The sequence below is a fragment of the Amphibalanus amphitrite genome, unplaced genomic scaffold (genome assembly GCF_019059575.1).
Source record: "Amphibalanus amphitrite isolate SeventyFive unplaced genomic scaffold, NRLGWU_Aamphi_draft 000742F_arrow, whole genome shotgun sequence".
Classification (NCBI taxonomy): Eukaryota; Metazoa; Arthropoda; class Thecostraca; order Balanomorpha; family Balanidae; genus Amphibalanus; species Amphibalanus amphitrite.
In genome coordinates this window covers 325,506-350,080 of record NW_024882236.1, presented here as the reverse complement: position 1 = coordinate 350,080, position 24,575 = coordinate 325,506, and the positions used below count along the sequence as shown (strand labels likewise).

The following is a 24,575-nucleotide window of genomic DNA, read 5'->3' as shown; positions in this document are numbered from 1 at the left end:
ATCCTTTATAAGATTTCTACATAATTTATGATGCGATTTTGTTTTCTTGAACGCTGCGAAAGCCAGTGGTGGTTTCCCAGGACGTGTGACTGGTCTGCCCATTGCGTGTCATATGAGCCAATGATGTGGCAGTCGGGTGCCCCTAAAACCAAAATCATTAATTGCCGTGTGTGTACTGTGTACCTACAGGGTGATTTTTTTTAACTGTTAAAAGTAAACGTCAATGGTGGTCCCTAAATCGAAAAATCGCGTGCAAAAAAGCAATGCACGTGATAGATAAATCTGGGACATTTTGTATGGTGTCATCATTTGTCCCTTTTGACCGACGGCCTCGGCCCCAATGGAGCCTGAAAATGCCCACCAATCGGGCACGCATGGTCCACCGCCGTTCAGTAAGGAACGACACAAAACGATGATTCTGAAGCATTGAGGCAGTTCGAAGCATACGATGATCAAGGAGATACCTCAGAAGACGTTAAATAACGCATGAACAAGCTTGTAGTCATAAATAACCTTCAAACGGTCCATCTGGCGTATGAGCAGCTTTTGAAGAATCAGTCTTCAGGGGAAAGAAAAACAGCGAGTCAGACACCATCAGGGCCGCCAGTATCAAAATCCTCGACCTGCCCTCCCTAGACTTCTAGTTTTTGGACCCAGCTATGGCAGATATAACAAGAAAACATTGGAAATATCTGGCAGAGCTGAAAATGGGCGATAGGAGCCTTTTCAGTCCGCCTAATGAGTATGAGAGTCCATGGTACTGTTCAACACGTGCTCAGGCGGGCTGAGTCGTGTCGGTGAGAGAGGGGGTAACTTCAAGCACGAGTAAAATACACGATGGACGTTCCTTCGCATCGTGTCTGCATGAAATCAAAATGTCCCAGAATGCTCGTCATCCTGGCATATAATTTTGCAAGATATATTTGCATTTTAACCCCACTAGACCTCATTACTTTTTAACAAGTAAAAAAAATCACCCTGTATATTTGTGCCTTGTGATTGTGTATGTACAAGGGGGGTGTTTGAACACCCCTCCCCCCTGTGGTTTTTCGCGAATATCGCCGCCGTTTTTGGCACACCTTATCATACATCAATTCTACACATGTAAAAATTTCAGACCAAGGTCGTTCAAGGTCAGGTCACCAAATCACTTGAAGTGACCTCACCTCATAAAAAGTTTCAATGTCTGCCACAGCTACACCGAGTGACCCATCGCTTTGAAACTTTCAGCGATTCCTAAGATCAGTAGTATGTATAAAATGTATATCTCGGAATTTTGATATCGGTGACCTAAGGTCAGGTCAATTTTGCGACCTCCCCATCATAAGTCAATGGGAGAAAATTGAAAGGCGCCTCTTTTGGACGAAAGCCATTATAAACACTACCGAACACTGAATTACAAGGAACTTAGACACACTGAGCATTAAAATGGTATCCATGACCCCTGTTTATGCCCTTGAGGTCATCTCAGGTCACGAATGGTATCTAACAGTTTTTCGCGAATAACTTTGATAGAAGCATGATAGGGCGATGAAAACGCCTTAGATGTGTTCAGCTCGACGATACGGATCGACTGATATGCAACATGACCCTTTCCGGTCAGGTCATGACCTTGACCTGAGGTCAAATTTTCAAGTTGACCTTCCAAGGTCAAATAATGGTTCATTCGATGCGCTTGACGAGAGGAACACGATGCCGGTAAAAGTAAGCTAGTGCAAAGCTTGGGTCAAAAGTTATTACAGAAAAACTGTTTCCGAAAAAATCGGCTATTTTGGCAGTTTTTGCCCCCTGCAGGCCAAAACCGTTGACGCTAGGTCAAATCTGAGAGAATTACTCAGAAATGGCGCTAATAGGGCTATCGAATGCGTTTTCCGCGGCGCTCTATTGCTTCCCGAGTTATGCTTTGGCATTTTGGAAATTGTCGACATTCGACCTGAAAATCGGCGAAATTTTGACTTCAATGACCTCTGGTGACCTGACCTTTGACCTGACCTTTGACCTGACCAAAAAGTGACTGAAGTGATGTTCTCATTATTTTTGGCGCGCTTTCGAACGCCGCCTTCCGCGTATCACTACGTGGTCCAGGAGCCGAGTTAGAATGGGGGTGTTCAACCCCCCCCCCCCCCAGCAGGGCGTAGAAATCCAGGATCCCCAGCGGGGCGCTGGTTAAAGGAGCTAGGCGCGGATACAGGATTTTCCTTAGGAAGGACACGATTTCCAAGGGGGGGCTTGACCTTCAGGGGAGGGGCTTGACCTCCAGAGGTCCGGGGGGCTTGACCTCCAGAGGTTGGGGGGGGGGGCTTGACCTCCAGGTTAGGGCAGTGGACGGAATTCAGGGGACGTGATCGACATCTGTTTTTGTCTATGGCCAGGGCGTCCAGGGGACCTGTCACCTGTGCTGGTGCCAGGGACCCGTTTTTCCATTGGGACCAAACTAGAGTTCTGCACGGCTGCAATTTTCCACAGCCTAGCCGCCCCGCAGCCATGGCTCCACAGCCACAGCCGCCCACAGCCGTGGCAAACTGTGGGCAGCCAGCCGTCAGCCGGCCGTGGATACTTTCAATGAAATGCAACCAAATAGTATATAATAAGTTGTTTTTAGTTGAAACATATAGCCAAAGGCACATTGCAATGGGCTATAGATTTTCAAGCTCATGAAGCATCATAGGTTAAGTGGTTGTGTATCTGGCTTTAGGCGGAAGGCCTGAAGCCTGATGCGCATCGCATGCCTACACAAGCCCTTGCAAGGGGTTAAGAAAGATGGGTAGGTAGGTAACAGAAAACATAAACAACGAACCAGAATAGAAGCACTAGCAGTGTGTAGACATCTAATGCCAAATCCTGAAGCATGGTTGTGGGACAGAACAACAGACCCTGATGCTTTTCATTATCAATGTTAGGTATGGAAAATGAAACTGAAGTTGATGGACTGTCAAACAGTGATTGTCTAGTCAAAACTCTTGCTTCTTTCTAACCTTGCATATTTTCTGGGGTGTGATATGCCAGGCTTGAAGCAGCCTTCTGAGCAAGTCTCAAACTAATTTGATATGCAAGGCATCAAAACACTAGTGAGCATCCAAGAAAGAAAAAACATTCATCTATTTTGATTTTTCCAAATAATGATCTTCGCTCAAATCCCCAAGGACGTGCGAGCCACAATTGCCTGTTTCAATCAAAAATTTTACTTAAGTTTTTAATGACGTCAATAGAAAGGAAGTGGCAATAAATTGTTTTGTTTCACTATAAACAGCCATAAAAATTATAATTTTTTTAATAATAACGCTATGCAGTTAAAAACTTGCTCTAAAACAAAGATCAAGTATCAAATTTTTACATTTTTAGAAGAAGACGTCATTTTGTTAGTAAAGTCAACAGCTCGCGTAAAAAATATTGTGTTCAGGGTTTTCACCGTCATGTGAATTACGTGTTCAGGGTTTTCACCATCATGTGAATTAACCGTAAGTAAGGTTCATGCTCACTTATAATCTACTTCCATTGGCTTCATTGATCGGCATTTTCTGGTAGCGGTCACTCACACACCAGTTAGAACATAAAGCGCCAGTTTTATATTACGTAATTGGACTTGCCCGAAAATCCAGAAATTCATCTAAGAGGTATTTAGATAATATTTTATTAAGCCTTTACCTGCCTTTACCTAGGCATGATTTCTTTTTCTATTACCTGAAAGAATTATTGAACGCTCGTCTTCAATAGCTGTAAGGTGCTCTCCTAATGACCAGGTGAGATTGATTTGAGAGGGATGTGACAATGCAACATGTTGCATTTTCTGAAACTGTCAAGCTCTTGATGATGAAGGAACAATTGGTACCTATTATTAGTATTCTGTACCAGAGTGCAAACTCCCCTACAGCAAATGGTAAAACCATTACAGGTTCTCAAAGGCTTCACCACTTTCAATGTTGCTGGGCATCCTTTGCATGATTTTTACAGGCTAGACTGCTTATCAGAATGTAAGATTAAGGATTTAAAATTTTATATTTGAGTACTTAAGATTGAGCTTGAAATCTCACAGCCGTGGCCACAGCCGTAGCCGTGTTCTTGGAGATATTTGCAGCCGCCCCGGCCCACAGCCGTGGGGCTGCAGCCAGCCGCGGCTGCAGCCGGCCGGTGCAGACCTCTAGACCAAACAGTGAGGGACCACGTGAAGGGGGTCCTTGATATACCAAGGACCCTGTATTTCTAGGAGTTAGTAGTGGCTCAAGAGGACCTGCAGGCGAGGTTAGGGGTCCCGGATGACCGGGCGCCTGGCTTCTGGGCCATGTGCTGCTAGAGGCCTGGGCTGAAAGGGGTCCTAGCTACATGGGGCCCACCCTTCTGGTTACCCGAACTGGGTCCTTTCGGGGAGCCGGCCAATCAGGGGACCCGTGCCGTTGAGTGCCCAAGTACCAGAGACCCACCCGTCTTCGGGGGAGGGGCTTTGACCTTCAAAGGGCCATGTTGGCGGGGAACTAGGCCTGCAGTGGCTCGTTCTTCCAGGGACCCGGGCAGCCAGATGGTCTACATATGTTATTACACCTGTTTGCATTTGCCTTTGACAGATCTGGATAACTATACAGTATCAGTTCGGTAAAAGTCATTCATCGTGACTATACCTCCATAACCAGTGTCGCCTCCTATATGCATAATGGTTAAACAGTTAAATCGGTCAAATGTAAAGGTATAGTAAAGGAATCGACCTGTGCTGCTGGGCCCGTCCTCGAAGGCCTGTGCTGCCGGCGTTGTCGGGAGCCCTGGATGCCAGGTGCCCGATAGGCGAGAGCCAAGTGCCAAGCGCTTCTGGGGTACCGGGCCTTTCGGGGGCTCGTCGGTCTGTGATACCCGGGGCACGGACTGTTAAGGATCCGAGCTGCCGGGGATCAGAATACCAGAGGGGGACCAGCCATCAATTACGTAGGGGCCAGCCGGTCAGGATCAGGGGCCCGCGTCCTGCTAGTGCCCGTCCTGTTAGGGTCCCGGTGCCAGAAGATTTGCATGAGCCATCACCCCTACCCTTTTGGATGTTAAAGCGGGCGTAGCCGGAATGGCAGCCTACTACCTACTGCATCCTAGTGACGTCACTGGGAGCATTCAGCTTTAACCCGCGCCCTGGTGGGGTCTGTTTATAACGCGACCTGGTTGGGGGGGGGGAACTATTCCCCCTCGTATCTCCGAAACTACTGGACGGATCCGCAAAACTCAAACGGCGTTCGAAAGGCCTGTCAAATTTGTCTACGGAAATCAAATTTCATTGACCTCGGGGTCACCGATGACGTCACAGGTCAGGTCAAAGATGAAATGTTTCACCGTTCACGGGTCTTCTAGGGAATGCGCTATAACACCAAGGAAAACGCATTTTGTCGAGAATCAGCGATAGGGCGTCAGTTGCCTAGTAGATATGTTACTATTAGAGGTCACTGACAATACCAGGTCAGGTCACCAAGGGTCACAGGTCAGGTCACATGAACCCAACTTTACTAAGGTTGTGTGATGCATGTTTTATGGCCAATTTTTCATTTCCAACTCAATGGTGTTGGTTATAAGACTATCAGGTACGGCTTAGGTCACTTTCTGGTGAAGGTCAGGTCAAGGTCAGGCCAAAAAGGTCAAATTTTAAAGTTGATAGTTTTGCATAAAATGGGTATTGATTCGATGCAGCTCGTCACGGGGGAGTCTAATGGTGGTCTTTGTTTTGCGCTACGGGGTCTAGAATTGCTAAAAATTGAGTTTGAAAATTTGACATCATCAATTTTGAACAGTTTTTTCGCTATAACTTCGCCAAAAAAGAGGTATCAATCTCAAATTTGGTATGTGGATAGAAGGCGGTAAGGACTACCACATATATTCCGGTTTTTGCGAAATTCAAAAAACGTTTTGGATTTTTCGACTATTAAATCCAAAAATTTTTTTTTTGATTTTTGGGATCAAAATCCAAAAATTTTAAAAATCCGAGATGGCAGTTTTGTAGCCCTGTCAATTCTACAGCTTTTATGTCATTTATGTTTATTTATGTTTTATGCTTTTTTATGTTTATCATTTTTCTGTATTTGCAAAGCTATAGGCCTGACAGCTCTTCCCGCGAAACCTTTTTTGGTTCGAAAACGGCAGAACATGATGTTACTCTGACGTCATTTCCGGCCAACCTATCATAGCCTTTGGAAAAATTTTTGGTCACAATGTGTAAAATTGATGTCCGGGAGGGTACTGAAAGTTTGGTGACGATCGGCGCAGCGGTTCTGGAGATATATCGAAAAGTCTGGAGGGGGCAAAAAATAGCCCCCCCCCCCCCCCCCACCAGGTCGCGGGTTAATATTGTGTACCCTAGACGCTAACCTACTAGTTGAATTTTTTTTTTTTTTCATAAGAGTTTTTTAGTTTTGACTGGTGTACTACTTAAGTATAATACCAAAATGGTATCCTTTCAGGCCAGATAAGGTCAGGTCAAGTCAACCATTATTATGACTAAGATGTCTGAATGACATAAAATCCCTAAGCCCATCATCGTATTTCCCTTCAGTTTTCCTTCGTTCCAACGATACCCATGACGACCTATTTAACAAAGTTACTGTAGAGGGCAGGCCAGGTCAGGTCAGGTCAAGTCAACACTTATTATTACGCATATATCTCTGCATAACTGTATTTTAGTACAAATTGTCTCTACTTTTATGCCAAGGAACATCTAAGCTTTATCTGGCAACCCATTACACTTATGGTAAATCACGATCCTTAAATCTGACTTCTGACATTGCCGTGATCTAACCTGACATTTGATACTTCCAAAATTGTGTACACATTACCCTAGGTGTGCAAAAGTTTCCTGTTGTGTGCAAACTTTTGCATCCTGTTGTGTGCAAAAGTTTTGTTTTGATACACCCAGACATTTAGAAGATTTTTGGGAAAACGTTAAGGGGGCAATAAAGTCCCCCCACCGCGTGGAAGGTGGCCTGGAGGCCCACCGCCTGCTGGGTTAACTTCGCTATCTCTCAAATATAATGTTAAGGTGGGATACTGGTCTCGCAAAACAAAGACCACCATTAGACTCCCCGCGACAAGCTGCATCGAATCGATACCCATTTTATGTAAAAACTAAAAAAATATCAACTTTCACCTAATTTGACCTGACCTTGACCTGGCCTTCACCAGAACGTAACCTAAACTGGCCCCAAATGTCGCCTAACCCACATAATCGCATTTGTCATGTAAAATGGACCATAAAACATGTATCACACGACACTTTTATTGTGAACCTCAGTGACAGTAGCGGCGTAACACCTTCAATTAAGGGAGGGCACTGCCGACTTTTGGTCCCATTCTTTCCATGCAACGCCCATAGGGCTAATGTTAAAATGCCAAAATCAAAGGGGGGCACGGTGCCCCGGTGCCCTCCCCGTTCCGCCGCCTATGCTCAGTGACCTGACCTCTATGATCTGACCTGGTATCAGTGACCTCAAATAGCAAAAGATGTGTTTGACGGACAATGCCCAATCGATGATTTTCAATGGTGCTCCTTTTTACTCGTTTTTACAACACATTTCTTGAAATGCCTGTAAACGGTGAAAATTCGAACTTTGACCTGACCTGTGACGTCATCGGTTAGGCCGAGGTCAATGAAATTAGGTCACAAGGTAGTTCCCTGTTAGCGCTATCCAAAGCCGTTTGAATTTTGAAAATCGGCCGGTAACTTTCCGAGATCTAAGGGGGGTGGGTAAGTTCCGCCGATAGACCTACGGGCGCGGGTTAAGTCTGAACGGTATAGATGGCTCTTTGTAAACTGTTTTAGTAGTTATGAAACGCAGCAGTTTAGGCCTGGTAGTGGTACCTGTCCCGGAGCTGTCTATTACGTTTTGGTGGGCGACCTTCCTGACTGACTGGTGTAACTGTACCAATGCAAGTATGATGCAGAAAGAATGATGTCAATATAATGTAGAACGATTTAATGCAGAAAAGCGTCCTGCGAACGTTAACTGCTTTGGTCAGATCCTAAAAAGAGGAAGTCTGTCATATTACAGGGTCATAACTTCGAAACCAGAATTTGCTTATACAGTGTCCCAAAATTTGTAGATGTGGGTGGGAAACGACATCGAAATGCAGATCATTTTCCACTCTCACCTCCAGTTTTCAAGCCCAATTTTCCACTCCCAATCCCACCGAGAAGGAGCAATTGCGGGAATGGTTGTTTTACATCTGTCACAGTTGTAGATAGATTAATGTTTTTGATCATTTTCCCACTCTTTTTGGGCCTTACCTGACCGACAATTTTCACTTTCATCCTTTTTTTGGTCAGCAATTTTCCCCTCTGACACCCAAGCAAAAATATGATTTTGGTACACTGTGCTTATATGTATCCCCACGGTGAAAGGCTGGTTCGGATGCCACTCATTATACATTTTTTTAAGGCTTTGTGCAGTAACACTAAAATTGGCCTTTGTTTTTATTGTTAATGTTTTGCGTCTTCCAGAAAACCTCGGCATTCCTGTACCGGACTCTGCTGGCGCTCACCTACAACTGGACCTGGACAAAACGGTGGCGGGAGCATCAGCTGCAGACGCACCTGTACCGGACTCTGCTGGCGCTCACCTACAACTGGACCTGGACAAAACGGTGGCGGGAGCATCAGCTGCAGACGCACCTGTACCGGACTCTGCTGGCGCTCACCTACAACTGGACCTGGACAAAACGGTGGCGGGAGCATCAGCTGCAGACGAACCTGTACCGGACTCTGCTGGCGCTCACCTACAACTGGACCTGGACAAAACGGTGGCGGGAGCATCAGCTGCAGACGCACCTGTACCGGACTCTGCTGGCGCTCACCTACAACTGGACCTGGACAAAACGGTGGCGGGAGCATCAGCTGCAGACGCACCTGTACCGGACTCTGCTGGCGCTCACCTACAACTGGACCTGGACAAAACGGTGGCGGGAGCATCAGCTGCAGACGCACCCGCTGCAGACAGACCAGCACACTCGCCCGCTGCAAATGAACCTGCAGAGGACGCACCTTTGATTGAAATGCGAACGCCTCCGCTACAGCGGCACAGAAATCGGATGGTGGCCACGCGTGAAAACATGTCGTCATTTAACAAGGTTGCGCAAGTTCTCCCCACGATACGTGTACAAAATGATTCCAATGATGACAGACTGGATGACGTGGTGTCAGACACAGACTCTGATCCTGACTGGATGCCTCCCAGCAACGAGTCTGCTGACATGCTTGACCGGACGTGGTCCCTCGACGAAGTGTGTGAAATATTTCCTGAAGTGAGAGGTGAGATTCTTCCCAATTCACCCGATCACGCAGATTCGAACCCATCACTGCAGTCACACGCCACCTACTCACCTGTCGCGGGAGCATCTGCGGACGCCCTCTTGCCACCCGCACCCGCAGCTGCAGACGCTTCTGCCGCACCTGCCGCACCCGCACCCGCTGCAGATACTTTGACGACCCAACCTGCAGTGAATGTACCGACAGCGAGTACATCTCGCGAGGATGAACCTCACCTGGAAGGATCCCCCAGTCATGGTGTCTTTTATAGAGTGTCGCCTACTGCTAAAACGTACGATACAATAAACTCATGCCTGTTTTGTAAAAAGAAAATCAAACAGAAAATGCGCCGCCATTTGAAAACAAAACATTCAGACAAACAGCAAGTGGCGCATGCCATGACGGGGACAGCTGATCAACAGGACAGAAAGTTTTCCCTTCTTATCAGCCGGGGTAACTTTGAGCACAACTTGGAAGTACTGGAAGCTGGGAAAGGGGAACTTATGTTGAAGAGGAGACCCAAGAAGCCCGACATACCAGTCACCAAGTTCCTGCCATGTCCTGGATGCCTGGCGTTTATGTTGCGTGAGGACCTGCAGCAGCATCATCCAGTTTGTCCTGCAGACAACATGGACAGTCTGGACAACGCAATGATCACCACCAAGGCGGAAAACCTGCTGCGCAGGTTTGATCCAGGAGACGTACCTGAGTTCGTAAGGGAGATACGAGACAAAGCTATAAGGGACGTAGTTTGTGGCGACAGAACGTTGGTGGCATATGCCAACTACACCGTAGAAAGCAAAGGAAAAAACGAAAACCACTTGAAGCCAATAAAAACCAGAGTGACCAAACTAGCCAAAGTTCTCCTAGATGTACGGACAGGAAGAGTCAGCCAAACCTCACTATGGATGAGCTTTGTGACGCTCGATACTTTGACGACATTGTGCATGTGACAAAGCAAGCAGCGGGATACAGGGAAGGCACTAAGCTGACCCCACCAACGTTCCTAGTGCCTACTGTGCCAAGAACAGTGGGAACTGCGTTGGGGAAGGTTTGCCATGTACTACTGGGCGTCAGTATGCGAGAAGGAAACACGGAGATGCAGAACCGAATCTCCATCTTCAAGAGACTGCTAGAAAACGAATGGGGCGATAAAATGGGGCGCGCCTCACTCGAAACATTGAATTTGAGAAAACAGAACGCAGAGAAACAGCTGCCAACCACCGAAGATATGAAACGGCTACAGAACCACCTTCAGACCAAACTGGCATCCACGATGGAGTCTGTGAGTAGAAAGCCTAGCGTCAAGTCATACAACACCTTGGCGTGCGTAACAGCCGTCAGCCTCATGGTGTTCAACAAACGTAGAGGTGGAGAGTCCATGAAGATTCGTGTCCGTGATTACACTTCAAGAGCGGCGTACACCCAAAACGAGACAGTCGTCAATTCGCTATCAGACTTGGAGAAACAGATCATGGACAAGATGTGCCTGATCAAAACGCGTGGCAAACGTGGAAGGACTGTGCCGGTTCTCATACCACAGATGGAGAAACGGGCGATCGATCTTCTGGTTTCTCTCCGTGAGTCGGTGGGTCTGCGTGATAGTGTACCAGAAGAGGCGCTCCTCTTCTCAAAGGCTCCGGAAGGAAGACTCGTAAACGGGTGGTATCAGCTGAAGAAAGAATGCAGAGATGCTGGTTGCCGAGACATAAACGCCATCACTTCAACAAATATGCGCAAATATCTAGCCACGATCGCCCAGATCATGAACCTATCAGAAAATGAAATGGATCAGATTGCCTCACACCTCGGACACGATATAACCGTTCACAGAAAATATTATCGCCTACCGGACAGCACAGTAGAACTCGCGAAAATAGCGAAACTTCTACTGTCTACCGAAGAAACGCTTGGAGCCAATCTCGACGATGATGCTGAAGGTCAGTACCATTTACCATTCAGAATACGTAATTTGTCTGAATAACGCATAAATAGCTTGTTGGTAATTACCGGTTGTTCTTATTTATTAATTTTACCATTCTCAGGAAATACATGTAATTGTAAACGCTAAAGCAAGCACAATTGAGCTGGATGTCACCGTGTTTTTCGGGTCGGCCCCATACATGTCCGCTTTAATTATTGTCGTTCTGTGCTTCAAAACAGATGTGCACCGCATGTCAAATCCTAGCATGTACACCAGCATGCGTGGCCTTGTCCACTACACCCGCGCAGCCCGTGGAATGAAAAGTGAAATTTAAGTGAGGGCCCATTTTCGACGCGACGATTTTCGACCCGAGGCATCAAGTGCTGCGGCTTGTTTATTCAGAAGCTGTTCTTATCTCCGTAACTGTAACACATCTGATTTACATACAATAGTTGCGGCCCAGTAACACTGTCCGCAGTTCGTAAGGTATCGAGATATTTATCCTTAGTACTTTCTGTTGTGTACTTTCGGTTGTGTTTGCTCTGTCACACTGCCACCAGCGGTCCTCGTGTGCCCTATCACTGTGTTGGGTCATAGTGTTTTGTCTGTGTGGCCGCCAGGAGCGTCAAATGCAGTCGGCGCTACGGCTGGCCGTGTCAGCGACCCACCTGCTCGGCCACGGCCAACAGGCAGCCGGCTCCGACGTCAAGTAGGCGCTACGGTTCCTGACGCCAGCAGGAGCACTTGACCAGCAGCTCACCGCCACCGCACAGGACCTGGCACAGCTCGGCACAGGTACACGATCTTATTGATCTGATGCTTCATAACGCTTGTCATAGTTTGTTTTCACCTTCGTGACCTTTACTTAAGGTAAATACTTAAGGTTAATACTATACTGATAAGTGCACTGATTGTTTATGTGTCCCTATTAAATTAGATCATGAAATGAGAAACTTTTACTGTTCGTGTGAATCGTGATCGTTCACTCTGATCCAGCACGGCAGACCAAAGTGTTCGTGTAATCGTCAAGTTCACTAATAATTGCGTATCTGATCGAATCGTTTCATTAACCGGAGGACCAAAAGAGTTCTTTGGTGAATGTCTATTTCTTGAATATTCACCACACAATGCACGTTAATCGTATCGTACGACGCCGGCGCCGTTGCGCCGGCGGAGCCGCGTCGCCGTCGTCGTCGCGTCGCGAACTGCCGAGCCGGCCGGCGTCGGGCCGGTCATCGCACACATGTGCCCCAGATGACCACGCGGGCCCCAGTACACCACGTGGGCGGCGAGGCTCGGCTGAGCCCGCCGATCGCTGCCGTCTCCTCCACGGCACAGTACGTTTTCTCTCAAACATGGCCGGCCCGAATTTTCGCCTCGCTCGCGGAAATTCTAAACGTAAGAGAGAAAACATTAGCGAAACAACAAACAGCTGCTCGCAGGCAGTGTCTCTGTCTGTATCGTACAGCAATAAACGACCACTAAAGCTAAGACTGTAAACTACGTCGGCTGCGCCGCGCGTCGGTCCCGATCTAAGGCTGCTACACTCTAAGGCTGTAAACTTCTAACTCGTACAAGACCAACCGGCTAAATGAGCCAGGAGCGACACTGCGACAGTGTGAACGCTGGCGACTGTCGGACGGCTCACAGCTGTTGGCTAATGGCTAAACACCAAACACAAATGACCGGCGCACAGAATGAACGACTCATTCTCGCACACGCACACGTTAACACCGCGAATGGCGGACGCAGTAAACACTAATAGATGGCCAGACTCCGACACTACTCGCCGGCGGCACAGAGGGGTCGTAAACGACTCACCTCAGTCGTCTCACACGCGCACATTACCACTCTGAGTCCATTTACTGTCCGTCACCGTCGCGCTCGAGACGGCAGAGACCAGAGACCGACCGCCTATTCCGAATTTCCGACCAGTGGCGGTGGCCACTAACACTTTGACCACCTGCACTCGGCTGTCGGCGCCAGGGAACACGGTCACCACTCGCTCCAATAGCCAGTGCCCGCGAGGCAGGTTGTCCTTTGTCACCAGCGCTAATTCGTCGAGCTGCACGTCTGCCGGGTCTGCGCGTCACTTCACCCGTGTGGTGAGCGTCCGGAGGTGCGGCCCGGGGCCGGCTTGCCCACTTGGAAGGCTGTAGGTCACTCGTCGGCGTCGGCGCTGGCTGGGCTGACCGTTTCCGGCACGGCATGCAGGCAGGTGTGTACCGCTCCGCAGCGGCCCTGCCACTGATGACCCAGAATTGGTGCCGCAGGTGAGTCAAAACGTGCTCTGCGCCAGAATGGGAGAGCTTCTTGTGTCGATCGGTGACTATCAGCCGAGTGATGTCTCCGCGTGCAGGTAGAATCACCCGGTGCTTGACCTTGAAGTCTAGCTGAGCGTGGCGCAGCTGGCCCCCGACTCTTAGAAGGCCGCTCGAGTCCAGGAAGGGGTTAAGCCGGTGCAGCTGGCTGTTCGGGGGAAGCCGCCTTCCGTGCTGGAGAGCGGCGATATCATCGCCGAAATGCTCGGCCTGTGTGCTGAGCAGCCAGACGCGCTCAGCTTCTCTCAGCTCTTCAGCAGTCAGCGGTCCCGTCCGCCGATCAGCTGCTGCCCGGCTGCGGCTGTTGTAAGCGAACCTGCGCACCCACGCTGTCACACGCAGCAGCCTGAGCCACGATGAGAACCGGCTGGGGTTTATGGCCGGCTCAGCTCCCCTGATGACGCAGGCTGGTGCTCTCATTTCGGCCGTTTCCTCGTCTCTCGGGCGCTCTGTCGGGCGGGGCGGCGCGGCGGGCCGGTCCTGAGGACGGCGCGACAGGACGGCGCGACCTTGGCCCCACTCTTCGCCCGGTGCCACCTCAGCCACCGAGCAGCCTCGGCTGCCTATGTTCGATGAGTTCAGTGACCCTGGCACGTTTTGCCATCGAGTCACTTCCGAAGCGTCCTGGGTTTCCTCGCTGACACGGATATGGTGCACGTCCTTGTTGACTGGCAGGTTCTGGTACGGCGCGCGGCCGGTGACCGTCCAGCCGAGCAGTGTTCTCACGGCGCACGGCGCACCCGGTGGTCCGTCGATCACCTCACGTGCCACGATCAGTTCTATGACGTCAGCGCCCAGAAGTACTTCTACTGGACCTCGAGTCGCACTCGGCAGATCCAGGTCAGCGAGATGAGGCCATTTGCCCTTCTCCCGTGACCAGTCCATGGCGTGATTTGACACACTCAGCGTCGGCGTCGTTTGGGCGTTCCGTATTTCGTGACGTGTGCCACCGCTGCTGACAGGCTCGATCACGAAGGACACACGGCATGATCTGAGTTTCACTTCCGTTTATGGTACTCAGGACCGAACTGTCAATGGGTCCAGAGATGCCGAGACGGTCGCTCAGGCCTTCGGTCACCAGCGTTACCTGGCTCCCGAGGTCGAGAAGCGCGTGGGTCGTGCAGCGCCCAGCAGGACCATGCACCGTTATCGGCAGTGTCTGCAGCAGCACCTTACAGGGTGGCTCGACCACCGCAGTGCCGACATGTTTCACTGGTGACGGCGCGCTGCCGGCAGCACTGCGCCGTGGAAACACACGGCCTCCGTTGTGCAGAAGCGTGTGGTGACGTTTTCCACAGTTCTCGTGTCCACAGTTTGTACCGGACGGGCACGCGGCGCTGATGTGACCTCGCGCGAGACAATTGAAGCAGAGTCCGTTACAACCGGCAACCTCTGCTCTCTCGCTCGCTGTCAGCTGTAGGAACCTGTCACAGCGCTCTACGACGTGTGTCCCCTGACAGAATACACATGCGTCCTCACTCGCGACCGGCGCTGCCTTTATTGCACTAATTTTCTGTTTTACGACCTCTCGGGGCGCGGCCGGCGCTAGCGCAGTCGCGTAAACACGCCGCTGCCGGCTCTCCCCACTGTTGACCTCGGCCTTGGATTGCTGGTGGCCCGTCAGGGTCAGGGACGCACGCCCAGCAGCCACGTAGCCGCGCAGCCAGCTGTCCAGGTCGGGGAGCGTGGGGCGGACGAGTCCGTTGTGCACAGAGTGCTCGCCCCATTTCAAAGCCAGCGCAGCAGGAAGCTTGGAGATCACGGCTGTTACATTGGTGGCAGCCGAGATGTCCGCGTCGTAGTGAAGGCACTGTAGCACACGAACCGCGGTGCGAAGGTCACGTGACAGCTCTGTCACAGCCGACATATCACCATCTTTCACCGGCCGCGAATCGAGCAGTTTTTTCATCGTCGCGTGAATGACCCGTGCAGGGTCACCGAACTCCTCCTCTAGCTCACGCATAGCCTCACCGTACAGAGAAGAGTCGCACAACATACCGCGCACTGATTCCTTGGCCGGCCCGGTGAGATGAGCCTGGAGATAGGTCAGGCGCTCGACGTCAGTCAGGTCGTCTCGATCGTGCACTAGAGCCCTGAACAGCGCGATCCATCTCGGCCATTCCAGAGCGGAGCCGCTGAACTTATCCAGGGTCACTCGAGGCAGCTGTGGAGTCGTTTGCTGTCTCACGGGCTGTAGCGGACGTCGTGCTTCCTGCTGGTGACGGTCGTCGTATGGCTGCGCGCTCACCAGTTGTCCGTACTGGGAGGACTGCTCCACCCAGTCCCGGGTGCGTGAGGACCTGTCACCCGGCTGCAGCGGCTCACGCAGCTGGGCGGCTGGCTCACTTGGAGCTGCGGCAGCAGGCCGAGCTAGAGCCTGACGGTCGACGGCAGATGGCTGGTGATCATACTCCTCCTCCTCGAGCAGCTCCAGCTCCAGCTGACGGCGTTCCGCTTCGTCGGCGAGCTGTTGAGCTTCGAGAGCTGCCCGCTGTCGTGCCAGTTCCGCCTCTTACCGCGCCCGCTCCGCCTGCGTCTCCGCCTCCTGCCGTGCCCGCTCCGCCTGCGTCTCCGCCTCGCGACGCGCCCGCTCCGCCTGCGTCTCCGCCTCTTGCCGTGCCAGCTCCACCTTTGCTGCGGCCGCTCGCTGGCCCTGCTCCGCTGCGAGTTTGCTCAGCGCGGCTCGGCGGCGGGCTGCGCTGATGGTGGACGACGCTGCGCTGCCGAAGGTCTCGCTGCGGGTATGGCATGTCCGCGAGCTGCGCGTAGATTTCGCGTCACACTGTGCGACCGCCCTTGCGTCCGACCTGGCGTTCGATTTCGCGTCGGATTTTGCGTCTGACATCACTCCTTCACTGCACTCGCGTCCGGACTGTACGTCCATTCACTCACTAGTTCACATACATCCGGCCCGGAGGACCAAAATGTTCGTGTGAATCGTGATCGTTCACTCTGATCCAGCACGGCAGACCAAAGTGTTCGTGTAATCGTCGAGTTCACTAATAATTGCGTATCTGATCGAATCGTTTCATTAACTGGAGGACCAAAAGAGTTCTTTGGTGAATGTCTATTTCTTGAATATTCACCACACAATGCACGTTAATCGTATCGTACGACGCCGTCGCCGTTGCGCCGGCGGAGCCGCGTCGCCGTCGTCGTCGCGTCGCGAACTGCCGAGCCGGCCGGCGGCGGCCGGCCCGGCGCGTCGGGCCGGTCATCGCACACATGTGCCCCAGATGACCACGCGGGCCCCAGTACACCACGTGGGCGGCGAGGCTCGGCTGAGCCCGCCGATCGCTGCCGTCTCCTCCACGGCACAGTACGTTTTCTCTCGAACATTTACCAAAAATACAGTCAAAGAACTTCACGAAAAGTAAATTCAGCTTGCCTAAAACGCAATGTTTTTAGATGACCTAGGTTGTACAGACACACAAACCCACAGACATACAAACACATATCAGTGACCTTGACCTAACTTGACCTGAAATGGCCTCAGCCAGCCAAAACCTAGTCGGATAGTGTAACAAAGAGGTTCTTGCTGGCTTGGCACCACAATACGTCAGCGTCATCGGTATATGATAAGCAGCGCACTTGATATCCAACGGTGACCCCAAACAGCAACATTTTTTGTTTGACCTGACCTGGAAGGTCACTGACTGACCTGAGAAGGTAAAACTGTGTATCATTGGATTCGTCTCTTCCCAAAAAAATCTTTTTAGTCTTTACCGCGAAGCTCTATCTCCAGCAGGAACGAAATGGCGCGGGGGTGGCAACCCCCCCCCCCCCCCCATGTGCGTTCTAGGATGGGAAAGTGGCATGTGCGGGCGAGGGTTAAATTGCGTAGTTGAATTCACATGCTGAACGAACTTCATCATCGGAACTTGTAGATCGTATAACAAAATGTGACCCGGGTTGCAATGTACAGTACATTCTAGGTATGTCAAGGCGTTAGTGTGACTGGTTAGTCAATCTGGTTGTGAATTTATCGTTGGTGGGTCCAGTGAATAATTATCAGCTTGTTTACTTTGTGTCTCTTGTTCTGGTGTAATTGCCTGCATTATCTCTAAGTCATTCGTTCCATAGATATTTTATCTACATGAAGATGCCCATCCAATGTCGAAACACTTTATTTTCTGCCGTCTGACTGCTTTACACTCGTGATCGATGGTATCAGCATTCTCCTTGGTAGAAAACGAGTAAAATGAGATGTTCAAAGGTCATCGACCATCACTGTCGTCAAAATATTTCAGTAAAGTCGTACCCTATTTCGTTTTCGGAAACCTCCTTCGGGGAAATAAATCCAAAGTAAAGCTAAATTTGTCAGTTAAAAGTCGTGAAATCAAGCTCGCACGATGTTTCAGCTCACATTCCCTAACTTGAATTCCTCCAATGAAACGGCAGGATAATAAGCGTCAGGGCATCTCTATGTATATAAGACCTCTATGATCCGTTCTACATGAATGGAAAGATGTGTTCTGGAACAAACGTTGATATTATATCTCTTGATTCACAGGCATGCACATTGACCCAGCAGTGGTGCAAGAATGCGAATGGCAAGCTCTGCACTGATTCCTCCGTTTTTAGCATTAGTGTTTCGCGTAACTTTCCGTTAAACGGACGGGGCCGCCGCCGGCCCCGGCCGCCGCCGTGCGAGTCGGCCGCCGCGCCGCTACGGACGACTGGCACACGCCACAAGTGTGATGGATTTTCGGCCAACGCGGCGACACCGGCGTAGCGTTCAATTGGCCGCGCTGCCCTGACGCTCCGGTGACGGACAGGTGGACCGAGGGCGCCGCCCGCCCATCCCTCCGGACCAGGCCAGGCCGGCCGATCTGAGGGAGGTAGGGAGGAGCCGCGTGGCTGGCCGAATGGACGGCCGCGCCGGGCCATTGTCACTGATTGTTGGCCATTGTCACTGATTGTTCATTGCCGCACCGAGGTCCGGCGATGTCACCGGAATGCCGCCACTGGTTTGAGTTTCCGCGAAACCGGCTTGCCCAGAGATGTTTGTCACTGGCATTGCTATGTGCTATTTGTGATGTTCATATATACCATTCCCGTTACGGAGTACATATCTTGTTTTGAACGTTAAGTTCCGATATACGAACTGGCCGTCTGAAAAAGAGCCGCACGTGCACGATGCTTGTAGATATTCCTGACGACCACGAACCGACCACGAATCAGAACTGCGCCTCTCGTAATGGGAGTGCGAGTAGTTGTTGCGAGTTAGAGCTCCTTGGCGAGTGGCTGACTCTGAACTGACTGACTAAACACCGGTTAGCTGTTTCACCAGCAGTCCCAGTGGAGGGAAGTAGGCCCAGGCGAGCAGGGTGTCGCAGCGTAAGTCCGACGATGGCGGCGCAGTAGTCGAATGGCGTCCACATTTAGCCGACGAAGGCTGCGCTGAGCGCCATACCCGCCTCACCTTATCTCCGAGTCACGTGTTCATGACTGACACGGGCAACCATACGGCCCGTCGTTGCCCACGCGCACCCCAGACGGGGCCGCCAGTCGCGGCCCCGGACACGTCAGTCCCCAGATCTGCAGTGATGTCGCCCGGCTCTGACGATGGCGCACAGCCGCCGTGTCCGCGGTCTCCGTCGCCGCCGCGGTATGCGGCGCTGGGCGGCGACTCGTACATGTCGCGGTCTCGCCATTGGGGGCCGAACGATTCGCGGCTCCCGCCGACCCCGCCGGCGACGAGTTTCCTCCGGCGAGTCCTGCGCCGTCTGGCGTGGTCGACGCTGCCCGGGAGGTTCCTGGCTGGCAAGCTGCTGCTGTGTCTACCGACGCACAGAGGTCAGTAGCTCCGGTGCCGGCCCTGCAGTGCTCTGAGAGAGCGTCGAGACCGCCTAACCGATTCTGTCCCTAATTAAGGTCTTTGTAAATATGTGTTCATCGTGCATCGTTTGTGATGTGAGCCGCGTGATCAGCTGCTAACTGATAATTTTTACTGCGATTTTGCTGTGGTCGTTGCTGGCGAATTGTTTAGTAATGTCGTGGCAAGCTGGTTGGGGACGCCCGTCTGGCTGTTCTGTTGACGGAACGCGCCGATCGACATGGCATGCAGCCATCCAGCGCCTCAAATCGGCGAATCTGTCCAGCGTGGTCTCAATGGAGTGCTGAGCGGTGCTAAAGGACATGGTTATTTTCATGCGTTCTGTTCACAGTTTTGTCGTGGCTGTGCTGTCCGCGGCCGTGCTCCACGGTTGCGACGTCTGCGGCCAAGCTGCCCGCTGCTGAGCTCCGCGGCCGAGCTGCCAGCGGCCGTGCTCTGCGGCCGTGCTCTGCGGTCGTGCTCTGCGGCCGTGCTTCCCGTGGCTGGGCCCTCCGTGGTCCCGTGATCGTGGCCGCGGCGAGGGTGCCGCGACCTGCGCGATGCCGTGCGCTGCAGTGATGGCGCCGCGCACTGTGCAGTGATTTTGCCGAGCGCTGCGTACGCGGTGGGTGCCGCGCGCCGCGCTGTTGAGCGTGCCGTATTCGGACGGTGGCTGCCGCGCGCAGCGTGGTGATTGCTGCGCTCTGCCATGAGTGCCGCTCACTGCCGTGGCCTGAGTGCCGCGCTCGGACGGAGTGCCACGCGCCGTTGTGTTGCGTCGCCTTCTGCCTTTTGATATGTGCTATCTCCGAATTTAATGTTGCTTGTTGCCGATGTTCGCTTCTTTTCGTTAAGAGGGTCGGGTATAGTCGGTCGATTTATTCGCACCGTTTGATTTCGTACCGGCTTCTCTTCTGTTTCTTATTGTTTTCTGCGATGTCACTTGTCCGATTTTATATCTGATTAATTCACGTCACTTAAGTATTTATTTTATATTGTCATAATAACTTACGGCGCTGTTCCTTTATTTTCTGTTTAGTTGCAGCCCTAGTACCTTAATTTCCGATGTCTCTTCGGTTTGTTGTCGCTCGCATGTTCAGAGAGTCCTGGTTGGCCGGCGCGAGCGGCGGTTGTGGAATACAAGCTCGTCTGTGAAGGTTGTGTGTCGGAGCCGGGTTGGCGAGGCGGGACCCGTCTACATTTCAAACACCATTGCATTTCTCTCATCAAGACGCGTCGAATGATGAATAATGTGACCTCAAACATAGGCGCGGGAACCGGGGAGGGGGCAGTAGGGGCAGCTTGCCCCCCCCCCAACTCTGGGGCCGTGGGGCCGTGTATCTTATGGTCAGGGCGCGTGTTTGAATTTATTTTCGGGGGTTGGGTCACTTAACTTGACCTGGTGACCTGACCTTTGATGACCTGGAGCTAAAATTTTCAAAGCCTGTACGGAAAAGACGTATAATAAGCTGTACCAAACCGTTTTTGAGATGTCAGCGAAAACCTGGGGGGGGGGGGGGCGTGAAAACGCCGAGCGGGTTAATGAACCAGTAAGACGCCTTTCGGGGCGATACGCGAGCGAGCAAAAGGATGAGCCCTGCAAGTGCGAAACTGAGTGGGGGTATTTCCAACTGACTTTTGCACGGCACCCTGCCAACCGGTCGCTATCGGTGTATCAAATCTGAGCACAATCGGTCCAGCCGTTCCTGAGATCTGGAAGCGGCACCCTCCACGTGCGCACGTGTAGTACACTTCAACGTTGGTCGTTGACGCATTGAAATACATTGCCAAGTTGCTCATAGGTACTCAGAATTTTCCGCCATTCTACGAAAGCTTGCTTCGCTCGCTCCGCTGGCTCGCTTGTAATAAAGCACGTAAAAAATATGTCAACTTAAAGTGCAATTTAAAAACAAAAATGTACGTCCACCTATGCACTACATTTCAAAGCAAAAAAAAAATGTCCACTTATACCGTTATCTCAAGACAAAAAAAAATATGTCCACCTAAAAGTACAGTCCACCGAAACGCTTTTTTGCACCCAAATTCGACCGGCTACCACATCAAAACTAACCGGCATAGGACAGCGGCCAGTTGATATTTTCTTGCTACCTACCTGACGTGTGCTGCCATCTAAAAGTCATCCTCCCAGCATGCGTAGTTTTCAAGTCCACCGAAAGACGAAATACGCTAAAGTCCACCCATCCCGGAATTTGGAATATGTGTGAAAGCCATGACAACAATTTCAAAAATGTGGCTGCTAGGAATCATAGAGACATCGATTCTCTACACAATCCTGTAGTATGAATCATCATTGCATGCATCACTATGCAGTTCTATTCATTTGAAAGTCATTGCACAGCTAGTTCATAAAATCGCCGAGAGATGTCTCTGGCTGTATGGCCCGCGCGTTTCGGCGGTCCCCTCGGCTCGTCACTCAGCGGCGTTTGTTGACACAGTGTCACACCCATTAGTTACGGCGCTCCGCTGGCGTTCGGCCGCCGTCGAGGTACTCTGAACCCTCCCTGCTAAGTTTCGCCGTGACCAGATGGGCCGGAGGACGGAGACTCATCCCACGATCTATCCATGAGCGGTGCCCAGCCAGGCGTCTCTCACCTATCCGTGCTTCTATCCTCAGGATACTGAAATCCTTCTCCTCCACGCCGCAACTCCCCTCCGGGCTGGACAGGCAACTTTATCTCATGCGGGCTGCTCCCTTGGAGCGGCACCGCTGCTCCCGAGGGAGCGCACCCCGTAGCCGGGTGCAGTGAGTGCCTTGGGGCTGGGTGGCCTGTCCTCTGGACGGGCTCAGCCCCGGCGACTCACTAGGGTGCCTGCCCAGACCAATGTCTCCCCCTAATTCCTATCATCCTTCCGGCTCTGCAATGGTCTTGTCGACCGAAAGGGCCTAACCCAACAAAACAAACAAACAAACAGGCGTCTCCTATCGCGCGCCTCTCACTCTTGATCTGGAGTACGCCGGGAAGAGCTTCTGAGAAACTGACAACTTTGAAAGAAGTCACAAGTTTGTGTGAGTGGTATTACGAACAGCGACCAGGTATATTTTCACAATAGGTATTTGACTTGACCTGGGCAGTCGCAACTGAACATAAATAATGAAAATAACCAGCAATACCTACAAATTCCATGGAGACATGGACCCAAGTGACGTGAGACCAAATATCAGTTCGACTGTTATGTCAAAACCCTCGCCCTAGCAGGGTATTTTTTTATACCCCTCCCCCGGCGTTTCGGAACTAAGCGTCGTAGATCGCTTCGCAACAAAGAGCAGTCGATTGCTCTCAACGAGTACCTGCTCGGCGCTCGCGATTGGAGGTATATTTTCACCCTAATTTAATATTTGACCCAGCAGTTCAAAGGTCAAATTTCGGGAAAGCTGCAATTATCCAAATTTCTTAGCCAATATTGCTGAATCATAGCGACATGAAACCTTCTTGACCGTGTTTCTCAACGAATTAGCAACAAAGTGATATATAATTGATTGCATTTCACAAAATAGCGTCTCTAGAGATAGATTTTCACGTATCACTTTTGAAGTAATAAAGCTAGGCAAAACTGTATAATAGCAATTAGCAGCATCGTAGTCCTCTCGTAATTTCGCCTCGTAGCATATACCTATGTGTTGACTTCGAAAGAGGTCAAAGGTTGACCTCGGATCACATAACCTTAAGCCTCACACTGGCGGGGGTAATTTTTGCCCCCCCCCCCCCGTATCTCCGAAACTATTGGACGGATTCGCGAAACTCAAACGACGTTCGATAGCCCTGTTGCATTGAGAAAATCAATTTCATTTACCTCAGGGTCACTGATGACGTCACAGGTCAGGTCAAAGTTAAACTGTTTTACCGTTAACGGGCCTTCTAGAAAACGCGTTATAACATTGATTAAAAGGCATTTTATCGAAAATCATCGATAAAGCGTCGGTTGCCTAGTACAGATGTTGCTAAAAGACGTCACTGATACCAGGTCAGGTCACAGAGGTCAGGTCACCAAGGGTCAACACATGAACCCAACTTTATTAGGGCCGTGTGATTCGTGTTTTGTGACCAATTTTTCATTTCTAACTCAATGGTTTTGGTTAGACGACCATGAGGGACGATTTAGGAAACTTTCTGGTGGAGGTTAGGCCAAGGTCTGGTAAAAAAGTTCAAATTTCGAAGTTGATGCTTTTGCATAAAAAGGGTACCTATTTCGATGTACCTACCTCATCACGGGGAATCCAATCGGTCTCAAAACGTTCTCAATTTTGCGACCGATACCCCCGAACCCGATTACGATACGCTGACGAAGTTTTGTGATCAGGGGCGGTCGCAGACTTGGAGTTTGCGGGGGGGGGCAACTTGTCAAAGGGGCCCCTGCGCTGACCCGGGGGGCCCGGTGCTAGCTTAAAGGGGCCCACGGACGTAGTGCACGGGTGCAGAAATCCAGGCCATGGCCGGTGAAGCGGGGGGGGGGGGGGTGGGGGTAGTGAGCGGCACCCGAGAGGAGGCTCATTGCGAAATGCGAGCTTTGAGGGTGTACCTGGTACACTGAAAACCAAAATGAATCTCCTGATGCCCTGATCATTGAAGTCTATACCCCAATTATTCCCTTTTGATCTCTTCATTATACCTATGGGGTATATTCATGGAATCGCAATTGGCTTCATATTCCCATGATATTCCCTCGTCCTCCATGAATTATTGATTCTCTTAATAAGCTCTTGATATCACCCTGTGAGAACCATATTATGCCATTGATACCCCAAATGATTCTGCATGATTCCGTGCGTATAAGATGCTGTTGATACCCCAGTCGCTGATAGTTATGCCTTTATGATTCTCTATCTATTCTTGCAATATACCCTTTCATTGCCCAGAGGGTATCTTGCCGGAATCACAGGGAGGCTCATATTCCCTTGAGATGCTTTCATATTCTTCTGTTATGCTTCCTTTGCCTGATTCTTTCATAATACTCTTGATATCACCCGAGTAGAACCATATTATTCCTCAATGATTCTTCGTTGGAAGCATCAGGAACGCGCCAAAGGTCCGCCATTTTCTCCGCCATTTCCGGTGATCAGTGAAGAGCGGTGTTGACTGTTGGGTGCTGTGTGGTTGCGAGTGGTGCCATTTTTAGGCTGGAATTGAGCCTTATTGAGGGTGAGTACCATCCTTAGCAGGAGCTCATATGACGATGAACTATATGACGGGAGACGAGTTTCGACATCGTGGTCGAAGAAACAGTGGTGGCCAG

The 24,575-nt window shown here is 50.9% G+C and overlaps 1 protein-coding gene across 2 annotated transcripts; it reads left to right on the top strand.

Annotated features, from left to right (window-relative positions):
• Positions 1–10,141: 10,141 nt before the first annotated feature.
• LOC122365476 lies at positions 10,142–20,478 on the top strand. 2 transcript variants are annotated; one of them, XR_006253760.1, is made up of 4 exons: positions 10,142–11,199; positions 11,804–11,978; positions 18,018–19,303; positions 19,675–20,478. XR_006253760.1 is itself a non-coding variant. In XM_043336717.1 (3 exons), exons 1-2 carry the CDS (start codon positions 10,164–10,166, stop codon positions 11,929–11,931), a joined length of 1,164 nt encoding a protein of 387 aa, XP_043192652.1. In that variant the 5' UTR covers positions 10,142–10,163; the 3' UTR covers positions 11,932–11,978; positions 18,018–20,478. The 2 variants fall into 2 exon arrangements, 1 of the variants encoding a protein (XP_043192652.1); XM_043336717.1 differs by having other exon boundaries at positions 18,018–20,478.
• The last annotated feature ends 4,097 nt before the right edge of the window (positions 20,479–24,575 follow it).

Excerpts from the sequence above, each read along its gene's own strand:
- LOC122365476 (XM_043336717.1), top strand. The coding sequence starts at position 10,164 with ATGGATGAGCTTTGTGACGCTCGATACTTTGACGACATTGTGCATGTG. Across the intron at positions 11,200-11,803 it reads TCTCGACGATGATGCTGAAG|GAGCGTCAAATGCAGTCGGC; the intron begins GTCAGTACCATT and ends TGTGGCCGCCAG.